This window comes from Populus trichocarpa, chromosome 11, assembly GCF_000002775.5.
Source record: "Populus trichocarpa isolate Nisqually-1 chromosome 11, P.trichocarpa_v4.1, whole genome shotgun sequence".
Taxonomy (NCBI): domain Eukaryota; kingdom Viridiplantae; phylum Streptophyta; class Magnoliopsida; order Malpighiales; family Salicaceae; genus Populus; species Populus trichocarpa.
Window position 1 is genome coordinate 11,453,704 of NC_037295.2, and position 10,985 is coordinate 11,464,688.

Genomic DNA, 10,985 nt, shown 5'->3' on the forward strand with positions numbered 1-10,985 from the left:
TCAAACAGGGTTACATTGCAAGTTTGATTCAATAAAGTATATATATATTATAGGATTACATTATAGCTTACTCACCTTTTGTCATAAATCTCGGATCACTGCGCTTTACTTTTGTTTGAGTGTATTCGTCGCCCCAGCTTTCATCTCCATGCACTACGATGAATTTAACAAGACAAGCGAGGACACAAGGCCCAATGACGATAATCCCTCAGATGAAGATTGGAGCACGGCCACCGACAGCGTAAGCAAAAGGCGGAGAACCGGAGCCCAGCAGGCCACTGGCTTTTAAGTGTCCAGTGTTGCCCTACTCTATTTTGTACTGTCTATTACTCTACTAGTATCATTATTAGCATCTTGACATGAAAAAAAAGAGGTAAATTATGGGTCAGTATTCAACAACGCACATTGAAATGAGACAATCATTATAAAGAGGAAGAGTTTTCAACCAACATTCAATGTAGTACATCATTGACAATTGCTTGAAATTCCATTTGGATCAAAAACCTATTTCATTACTTCTTTCTTCTGGAATCACATGAGCGCTCTTTTTTTTTCTTTTTTTCTTTTTTGGGGGGTGGGTGGGGGGATAATTTACAATTTCTTCTTCAAAGCTCAATACGAGAAATAAGAGGGCTGGGTTCGGTGGAAGGAGGCTGTTGATTAAACAATTGTCCAATCATTTTCGTTTTCATCTTGGTATGCAGCTTTGTCGCCAAAGGACACACTCTCAGGCCTTGGAGGCTTTTTCAAGAATAAAGAAGACTTGCCATCAAAGAAGGTAGAGAATGGTTGGCGAGATGAATTTTCCTCTGAGTTCTTCTCATCTTTTGATGGGTTTCTCGAGTTTCTTTCCTTGCTTCCAAAGCTCAGGCCAAGCATCTTCAACCTACGTCTTGGTTCACCCACAGTATTGGTTTCTTCCATCTGCCTTGCTGCCTTTAGGACTTCTTCTGGGTTCAATAACATTGTCTCTACTGTTTCGTACACCTACTACATCAAAAAAATGTCGCATTAAAGTAATCTTAAAAAGAAAAACTAAGACATGAAAACTAGAGTGCAAGAAAATTTCGAAATAGTTCTTCTACCCTTGAGCATTTTTGCATGAAGTGGTCGCTCTGAGAACTCAAAAAATGCACCGTTCATAGTTGAAAGTCCAACCTCTCCATAAGGGGGTGTTTTTGAAAGATAATGCCAGCCATAATTTCTCATTACAATAGTGCATGACAAAAACATGTTTCGAACTTAAAAAAAAAGACTGTTCTGAATAGTGAAAGAGAGAGATGGAAAACTATGGGTTACATAGTTATGCATAGGGTATTTTTGTGTACAGGCAACAAATTTAGGTACTTCAAGTAACAGTATAAATGCCATTTTGAAATGAAGGAATCGATAAATGCTACAAATGCTTATAATTATCTGATATGGTCTTGGTATAACCTACCTGGCAGAGATCATCCATTTTATCACTCCAGATTTTTCCTTGACAAGTGACAACAACATAGTCTTTGCATTCCAAAAATATCTTTAACAAATCATTGTTACAGGAGAGTTTAGCCTCGGCCATTACAAATCCCAAACCAAGCTGAAATTTTCAGAACATCTGACATTATTAGCACACCATAAAAGAGGTACGATTTGAAGTTAACAACATGTAATTAACAAGTAAAATAACATGTTAACAATGCAGTTGCAGACTGTACCAATAAAGCAGACGAATTGGATTTTTTTCCTTCCGGTTTTACTTTTTCCTTTTTAGTTGCAAAGAGCAGTGTAAACTTTGTCATATGCAAACGTCAATTTGCAGGATCAAAAACATTTCTCATGATATAGTATGGTATCAAAAGGCAATTCAGGAAAGACAAACGCCAAGCACCACAGGAAAGCTAGTGAAAGCTTATAATGTTAATTATCAAAAACATGTAGCTTGAAGAGACCTAGCTATCTTTCGTCTTTGGGCCAGACAGACCTGGCTATCAAAAGACATAAAAATCCAGGGTTTTATATAGCAGTGTAGCAAATGAACAATGCTGGATGGGAATAACTTATTGATAAGCAACATGAGCTGTTCAAGATATCTTACCAAAGAAATAAACAGTTGTTCAAAAAGCTCAACAGGTGGGATGTCTTCTAAGTCATTCAGAATACCCTCCCTGAAGAATTAAAGCAACACGCTGCCTTGTAAAGTCAAGTGTAAGCACTAATCAGAACTAGCATCCATATAAAGATTCAAACTTACACAGCCAAATCCACATCAAAGAGGGGAGCCTGTTTAACAGCTGGTACAGGTTTGGCTGTTTCCCACAGTTCACGCCACAAGTTACCTAGCATTGTTGCAAATTCAATTACAAGAGAAATCAGATAAAAGTTCAAATGAGCAGCAGCACACTCAACTTCAACCTGGTTAGTGAAGTTTATGACATAGTCAAGTAACTAATTGATTTGATCATGGATATTAGGAGAAAAAAGAATGCAATAATTTGTGATTCAATAGACAAGAAAATCCAGATGAATACACAATTCAGGTAAAATACATCTTACATAGAAACATGCAATAGCTAGCAGTAGTAATATCTTTAAGAATTAATCTGCTTATTGCTTTGCTAAATGAACACTTCTATATTGTAGTTGAGGTCACCAGGGTAAAGGGTAAACCTTCCTTTTGCATTCGACTGCTTAGTTGGCCTCTCGTAGAAGATGAATCAACTTGATCAACATACTCTTGAGCCTCATCACTTGGCTCACCTTCTGTCCAGTCAGGGGGAGAGTGCCATCTGACAAAATCTTCTAAGATACAACCAGGATTTGCAGCCTAGCGCACATATAGAATGTCAATTACTTTCATAAACTTCCTGACAATCTATAAGATAGACTTTGTTTGAAGAATCTACCTTGAAGGCCTGCATGTCAGAGAGGAGTTGAGAACACCCAGCGCCAACACTGACCATTGGAAATAACACAATTCATCAAAGAAATCCCAAAGCTTAATTGCTTTCCTAAACATCACAAGTTTCAAATGCAGAAAGCTAAAGGCGTGCATGGGCCTGAGATCAACATATTGTGCTTTTTGACAGAACCAAACTAGGATAAAGATAAGTATTTTGTATAAACTATTTAATTTGTAGTCAATTGCAGGCATCATACTACATAAACCAAGCATGACCATAAATTTAAATGGTTAATATTTCATATCCATTCGTGATGCTTAGAGAATGCAAAAGAAGCCCAAATCCAACACATTGTTTAAGAGGCACATAGGAATCCTATAACAAAAACATCAAAGAGAACAATGGCTTAAAAACTATAATAATTGACTAGCAGATCTATTATACTTTGTTCAGCTGGTCTAGCTCATACAAGGAGACTAATGTTCCTAACAGAATGTATTGGGTGACGTAGTGGCAATTTATTTGATTGCAGATCCAAGGACGACAACCTGCCCTTCCTTATCTCAGTTTGGTCAGCACCCTTCCCTGTTTTGGATGGTTTTTACTGTTCTGCTTAGCACCTAACTTTTACAACAGGAATTACTCAATACACTAACCTTCCAGTTCGCAGCACAAACTCTTCTGTTTCTTTGATAAGATCTTCAGTAAGCAAAGGTCCTTCCTGTATATATGGATGAAAATGGATTTAAACAAGAAAGTTATAAGTACATAGTTAAGAGCTACTGAGAATAACCAACCAAACCTGGGTGATCGGTGAGTATACAGGTTCTCCGGTTTCCAACATGGTTAAATTATCAGCAGGTCTATCAGCTCCCAATCGAAGAACAAGTTCTCCAGTGCTTATTCTAGCATATAAGATATGGTGTGAGGTGACTGTGCCCTGGAGATCAGCTGATTCTTCAGAACATGAACCAGCATGCCTCATTACTGATTCTATTGATTGAGTGGCCAGAGTGCGCCACTTTTTTCTAGAAACACAAGAATTCACAACCTGAAGTTGCTGGTACAAACGACAGGAATTTAAATCTGGAATCTCATCTAGAGGGATGCCAGGTATATACAGCTCTTCAGACCAAAGTCTTCTTATCTGAAAATGGTGAACATGCTTTGCCAGATAAAGAAAATGGTGAAGTGACGCTAATGCTCAAAATTCCAAAGCATGTGAAAGATCTTATCTGAACAATTTCATGGTTTGGACCAAAAGAAAACTAGTTATCGTGTATTGCTTTGCAGTGAAGAGACCAATGGAAATTGTTCTTGTAGTGGTGCTAGATTTTAACAGTTTATTATATAAAGCAGTGATTATTTGAGGTTTGTAAAGCTTATGTAGTCTTTCCCATGTGTTAGATCACCAGATAGAATTTCTAGCAGTCCACTTACCTCAGTAACAATTTTGCACCAGAACAATGCCATTTTTCGCAGGGTTGTAAAACTTCCAATTACTTCAGATAGTTTAGTAAGAAAGCCCTCAGGTGGAGCACCATGAATATCTCTGGGCAATAATGGTGGTTCCAAAACCAGGCTCATGTTCCGGCTGAGAAAGTTTCCCTCTGCGAATATCTTGCAAATATTACAACGGAAGTGAAAGATCATCACAGGATAATGCAACAAACTAACAAATTTTTATATGTAAAAATATAATGCAATGTATCAAAGACTAAAGAAAAATGGTATGAAAAGCAGTCTGAAGGTCATCTAATCATGAATCTACCTGCATCAAACAATGATTTTATCAAGGATTCCAGCTTCTCATCATTACCAAACTCAGATGTAAGTTTATCCTCCTTGTCTCGAAGCATTAATGACTTAACTGCAGCAAGGCTTAAGCTTGCCCTCTCCATAATTGGCGAGGAAGCTCCAGATGATGCCAAAATGTCTTTCACTGACTTAAACTTTTTTCCAGAACTGAAAAAGATTCCCAGAAAACAATTAAGAACTCTGTGTGCATGGAGAAAAATCAAATTCAATTACAGAATAATCTCATCAGGACACAGCCTCAAGATTTGCCGAGTTTAATAAAATGATCTGAGAACTAAAAGAAAAGGGAATATTTTGGTCAAAGAATAAAAAAATATCCAGCAACTTACTCCACAGCTACAGCCAATTGCTTCAAGGCAGATATTGGAGGAATTGTATCTGGGTTGGTGGCATTTAATCTTTCTACTATGGAAGAAACATGTGAGCCCTACAGAAGATCAATCCTGGAAATAAGTAAACATGTAAAAACAAGAAATTCTACATATGTGTGAGCTATGCAGCAAAACAAGCAACAATCAAAGGTGTTGGATAATGGAACAGACAAAAGCTTTTCCTATTAGCTTCATACTCCTCCTATATATTGTAGGAACAAATGCACTACTCTGTTGTAAGAAAACAGAGAAGCTTATTCAGCATGACCCTTTTTAGGTAAAGAAAAGAAAAAAAGTCAATTGGTGAGAAAACTACCACTTGGCTTAAGTATTAACTGGCTGCGGCAACAAATAAAAGCCTTGTCAGGCCAAATTACAGAAACCTAATTATAACCTATAAAATTCTGTCTGATCGCATTTCCATCGATCGATTTGGAAAAGCTCCTTTCTTTATTTTTGTTCTTCAGATCACTGGCAACAACATCACTGCTAAACAGGCATTTCGAAAACACTAAAGCGTAAGTCATTCACTCATCAGCACATTTGAAGCAAACAACATGATGGACACGTCAAACGTCAAGCAAATAGATCATACAAACGGCAAATATAAAATGAGGGTGATGTTAGTTTGATACCTTGGCCTCCTCCTCGTTTTTCATGTTGAGTAAGTACAGATTTTCATCGTAACATGGAAGAGCCATGGTTGAGTTTTCAGCTTTGTTGTTGTTGTCAGGTCCTCTTTTCCCTCCTAATCTTATAGTATTCTTGAATCTATCTTGCCAATCCAGCTTAGTCCCTTTTTTTCCAGGTCTCCACCTCATATGTTGCTGCTTCCCTTCATTCTTATTCTGCATCATGCCATTGCCCACAATAATTTTTTCTTTTTTCTTTTTTCAAGAATACTAAAAAAAAAACATTTATTCAAATCAAGTTCAAATTCTCAATCGAATCAAAACACACCTATTTTGTAAAAACAAAAAAAACAAAAATTAGTTCACCTTTGACTCGCTGTCATTGCGCGGAGACGACTTTTCTCCCGATTCTTTTATCGATTCCTTTGGCGATATCTTATCTGAGTCTTCTCCGGTTCATTTCAACAAAAAATCAAAACTCCATCGATGATTAATTAATTAATTAATATATATATATATACACGCATCTTTTTCTACATGAGAAAGAAAAGGAGAGGGGAATAAAAGGAAAGAAAGCAGTGGATATAGATTGAAGAGAGATAGAGACGGGGAACCTGGCCCTTCTCGATCGGATATAAAGTCTGATTTAATGTCAGTGAAAACTTGCTCCGCTTTAGCAGCAGCGGAATGGATGGCGGTCCTTGCTTTGGATACAAAAGAAGGCGACTCCATATCCTGCGCAGGGAGGTGCGTAGGTTTGATTTAGACAGATTTGAGGTGGCTAAAGGAACGAAAATGAAGGCAAAGCATATTTTCTTTTCACAAGGAAAGACTGGGATCAAAGACACGAGGGCATAGAAGCATCATGGTTGAAGACTCCTCCTGGGTTATGGCTCCCCTTCTATTTAATTTATTCAATTCTTTTTTTTTTTTCCATTTTTTTCTCTAAGCCAATTATTTTTGTTATATAATATTTATTAACTAACAATTAACCTATTGTTTTTCGCAGGATTTATTAGTTCTTGAGGGATTGGCCCCGGGCACATGTGTTCCCCCCCCCCCCCCCCCCCCCCCCCGGTAAAAATAACTCAATTACTTTTCATGTTAAGAAGTTTTGAAATTTACCTTTTAAAATACAATAAAATTATAACTTTATTTTTAAAATAAAAAAACTTAAAATATATATACAAAGGTTCTCCGTCTTTTTACATCAATTTTTTTTTTTGTTATTATTGATTTCGGGGGTATTTGTTTCCCGGAAAGTGGTTTCCGGGAAATCACTTTCCAAACTTTCCTGTATTTGTTTGTCATTAGAAAAGTTGGTCAACGGAAAACACTTTCCAGTCAAAGAAAAATTTGACTTGGTTTCCAGGAAAGTGTTTTCCTTTTATTTTGGACGGAAAACACTTTCCGAAAGTTGTGAAAAATTTAGAAATGTCATATTATTTGCTGATTATATCAAATTTGATCCTCAAACTTTTGATTGTTATATATATATTTTGTTTTAATATTTGTTTTTCAATTTCATCCCTTAGAATTTAATTTTTATATTAAGTTTGGTTCTCATTTTTATAATTGTTATTTGCTTTTCCCTTATCATTTTTAATTGAAATTTTTTATCTATCAAATTTGGTCCTTATTCTTTTTATTGTTACTTATTTTATTTGAAATAATTTATGAAATGTTAATTATTATTATTTTAATTTCTTCATCTTTCAATTTTTTTTATTTTTTAGATTTAATCTCTATTATTTTGATTATTATTTATTTTATTTGAGATAATTTATGAAATTATATGTTTTTTTCAATTTCATTCTCATTCAATTTTTTAATTTGTAAGATTTGTTTCTCATTATTTTAATAAACTTGAAAAAAAATAAAACATTAATAAGTTATTTTCCAACTCATTTTTCATGACATAACCAAACACTGGAAAGTGTTTTCCAACTTATTTTCCATTACACTACCAAACATCGGAAAATAATTCACTTTCCTGGAATTCACTTTCCTAGAATTCACTTTCCAAAATGAAACTACTTTCCAGTAAACAAACAGGCATAAGGGTAATTTAATTTTTTTACATCGATTAAATATTATTTAATTTGAAAAGTATTGATGCGTAAGGGCTCCTGCTCATTTTGAATGGCATGTGCAGCGCCTCTAATAACCAAAAATACAGTTCCATCATATTTTATCGTCACCTTGTCATCTTTCTATTGATGGTGCATATGTAAAAGGTGGCAGGGTGGTTTATCGTTGGTAGTGCCATTTTTTTTCTTTTTTCTTTCTCCTCCAACACTTGGTCCTTTTTGTTGTTTGTGTTTCAACTTCAGTTCTTATTCTTTTGATTTCTAGCTTTTGTTTATGGTTTTTTTTTTTTTGTAGAAGTTTTATTTGTTTTTAATTTCATATTTCATATTTCAATCTCAATTTGTCATATTATTTTTTCAATCTGGTCCTCATTGTTTTGATTTTTTTTGTTAAATTGATTTTTCTTTTCAATTTTACTCTTCCATCAAAATTTTGTTTGTATTTCTTATTTCAATTTTAATCCTTATTCTTTTGATTATTTTTGTTCTTTTGTTAAATTGATTTTTCTTTTCAATTTTACCTTTCAATCAAAGATCAAATTTATTTTATATCTCAATTTTGATCATCATTCTTTTAATTACTACCTTTTGTTTTGAATCCTTTTGTATAATTGAAATTCTTTTCAATTTTTATCCTTCAATATTTGATTGAATGAAAATTGAGTTTCATGATTTTTCTAGATAGGGTATTTCCGGTCTAATGACTAAAGTCACAGGTTTGCAAAGTTAATATGGGTTGGCTTTTTTTTTTTTGTAAAAAAATAGGCTTTGTGATTTTTATCATTTTCTTTTTTATTGAGTTATCCTAATCTCATGACTTGGATTGCGGGTTTAGTGGAATAACCAGGATTGGTTGAGCCTTAATTATTAGGGTTACAAGTTTGTCATACTGATTCAAGTTGACTTAGACTGATTTTTTTAGATCCTTTTTTTCTATCTATATTTGTCCTTTTGTATTTAATGGGCTAATAATTGAGCTACATTTTGGTTTTGTATTCAATAAGCACTTAACATCATTTTTATGTAAAAAAAAGGGGACACGTGGCCTAGTTTAATATAATCAAAGATTAAAAGAAAATTATTGTTGTTGTTGTTACTATAAACTCAAGAAAATAGGTTGTTAAACTATTGTTGGAACTAATCAAGATACTTTAGATTGTCCACTTAACTTTTCAATCATTTTTCTCATTTTTTATCTTTATTTTATTTTTTACATTTTACACTTAGGTAATTCAATTTTATTTCTTTATTTTATTGTTTATGGCATAAGAAAATGGTCCTAAGGACTTAGTAGAATAATTAACATGCTATATGCAAGGAGGGCACAAGAAAACTTGAATTTTGGTGTAAAATAACCTATCGACCAGTTTTATGCTAATAAGTATAACTCTTAATCTGACTGTCAAATCAAGATGAGATTTTACATGGATTCACCTAACATATTGTTCTACATCGAGTAAATGTTTTAGGGAAATCAGATCTTGAGAAGGCTCTGGAAAAATGTTAAAAGGTGAACTAAAATATAGAAAAATAAAAACATGGCTTAAGTAAGGTGTATCATAGTCATTTGGCCAAAATCTAGCCCTTCTTCTCCCTTATTATGGTTAATAGATGTGGTGTCGACCATAAAAGGAACATATATGAAGAATTGTGGAATTTAATGAATATTTGTTTAATTGAATGTGTTGTGTATGTAGAGATATTGATGATGATTTAAAATTGAATTAAATCTTATTTTGAAACAAAATGAAAATTTTATTGTGTTTTGAAATTAGACACTTTAGAATTATTGTGAAAATTATGAGATATTAATGCGAGTACCTTCTCTAGATTTAGGAGAGGCAATAAGAGTGACATCTTCGGCAGTTGGATAAACACATTTAGTCGGAGCTGCAAGTAGGTACTTAACATCTTAATCTTTATTTTCAATTCTAGTTTAAATTTCTTGAAACATGCATCTTATGTATATTTGTTCAAATAAGAGAACAAAATAATATGAAAAGAGAATGTATTGTTGTAACATAAAGAAAGGGATGAAACCAAATGGGAAAAGAAAAGAGCTATTGTTTGTTAAGTGTCGTTAAGGACGATACCGACTGTTTGATAAGCACTATTGTGGATGGTAGCCATTGTTATGAAAGCCACTGATGCTAAGCTTATCATCTCAGATGAAAGTTATTGATTGTATATTATTGTATCGGTAGAAGTCCTTTGTGAAATGCATGTGATGTTAATATCGATATATTAAATAAACATGTAGTGAGATTTCATTAAACTTTAAATGGGAGTTCTTACGATGTATTGACTATGGAATATTTGTTATTCTTGTATACAATATTTAGAATTGAGTACTTAGATTAAATGTTATTCCATAATCCTATGTGTTGCAGGTTCATCACATTCTGCTGGATAGGACGGTCATAGACCTTAAAGATATTATAGTTTCTTAGGTATAGCTTTGTTTACATGCATTTTACCTTTATGAAAGAACTTATAGAATTTTGTCTTCCTACATTGTAATTAATCTTTTTGTAAGTAATTACTTTGTAACTAATTTTTTTTTTAACATAGTAAAACTATTGTTTTACCTCAAGAGTCATCAAAATTTAAAACTGTTAACCAATGGCTTTCTTGACTTTTCACAATATTCATAACAGTAAAAATACTTCTTTGCCCCCAAGATAAAAAAGGATGGGCTGCTAGATAAGGGTATTTTAGGTTTTTTTCAATTTTCATGTACAGTAAAATAACGTTTTTAGCTTCAGAAAAGATAAAAAGAAGCTTTTTCTTTAGAGGTATTTTGGTATTTTTACATTGGTATTTTGTGTAATTAAGAGAACCATGGGGGTGTTTTAGTATTTTCATATTTTATTTGTTATTTTTTAATCGAAAAGCTGCTAGAGCGTATTCTTCACACCCTAGCGAATGGGTAGCGCCCGTGCCATTAAGGAGGCGCATATGACGTTTCTCGGTGGTCAAATCTAGCCATCCGCCGTCTAATTAGAAATGCAATCATGCTCTCTTCTAATGGTGTGGCGTGTGTAGACAAATAGTGGTTGGATTACCGTCGGTGATCGATTATTTGCGTTTTTTCTTTCTTTTCTCTCTCCTGACAACTAAAGTGCACAATTGTCCTATTTGTTTGTCAAATCAGGTATGTTTGTCATTCCCAAGTACCTTGGGTGTAAC

At 33.8% G+C, this 10,985-nt stretch overlaps 1 protein-coding gene across 2 annotated transcripts; it reads right to left on the minus strand.

Moving 5' to 3' along the window:
• Nucleotides 1-405: 405 nt before the first annotated feature.
• LOC7483626 (uncharacterized) lies at nt 406-6,630 on the minus strand. Of its 2 annotated transcripts, none has more exons than XM_002317302.4 (14): nt 6,321-6,630; nt 6,073-6,152; nt 5,710-5,922; nt 5,033-5,130; nt 4,657-4,850; nt 4,326-4,495; nt 3,688-4,032; nt 3,542-3,606; nt 2,889-2,937; nt 2,653-2,809; nt 2,237-2,321; nt 2,081-2,150; nt 1,442-1,582; nt 406-987 (listed from the first exon to the last, which is right to left on the minus strand). In XM_002317302.4, the coding sequence occupies exons 1-14, from the start codon at nt 6,436-6,438 to the stop codon at nt 661-663; spliced, it is 2,112 nt and encodes a 703-aa protein (XP_002317338.4). In that variant the 5' UTR covers nt 6,439-6,630; the 3' UTR covers nt 406-660. The 2 variants fall into 2 exon arrangements, with proteins under 2 accessions (XP_002317338.4, XP_024437145.2); XM_024581377.2 differs by having other exon boundaries at nt 6,073-6,146; nt 6,321-6,616.
• Between the last annotated feature and the right edge of the window lie 4,355 nt (nt 6,631-10,985).

What these genes read in the sequence shown, in the direction of transcription:
- LOC7483626 (XM_002317302.4), bottom strand. Translation starts at nt 6,438, where the DNA reads ATGGAGTCGCCTTCTTTTGTATCCAAAGCAAGGACCGCCATCCATTCC. An exon ending in AAAATCATTGTTTGATGCAG is followed by an intron (nt 4,496 to 4,656) that starts GTAGATTCATGA and finishes AGATATTCGCAG; the next exon opens with AGGGAAACTTTCTCAGCCGG. An exon ending in TTTGTGCTGCGAACTGGAAG is followed by an intron (nt 2,938 to 3,541) that starts GTTAGTGTATTG and finishes TCCAATGGTCAG; the next exon opens with TGTTGGCGCTGGGTGTTCTC.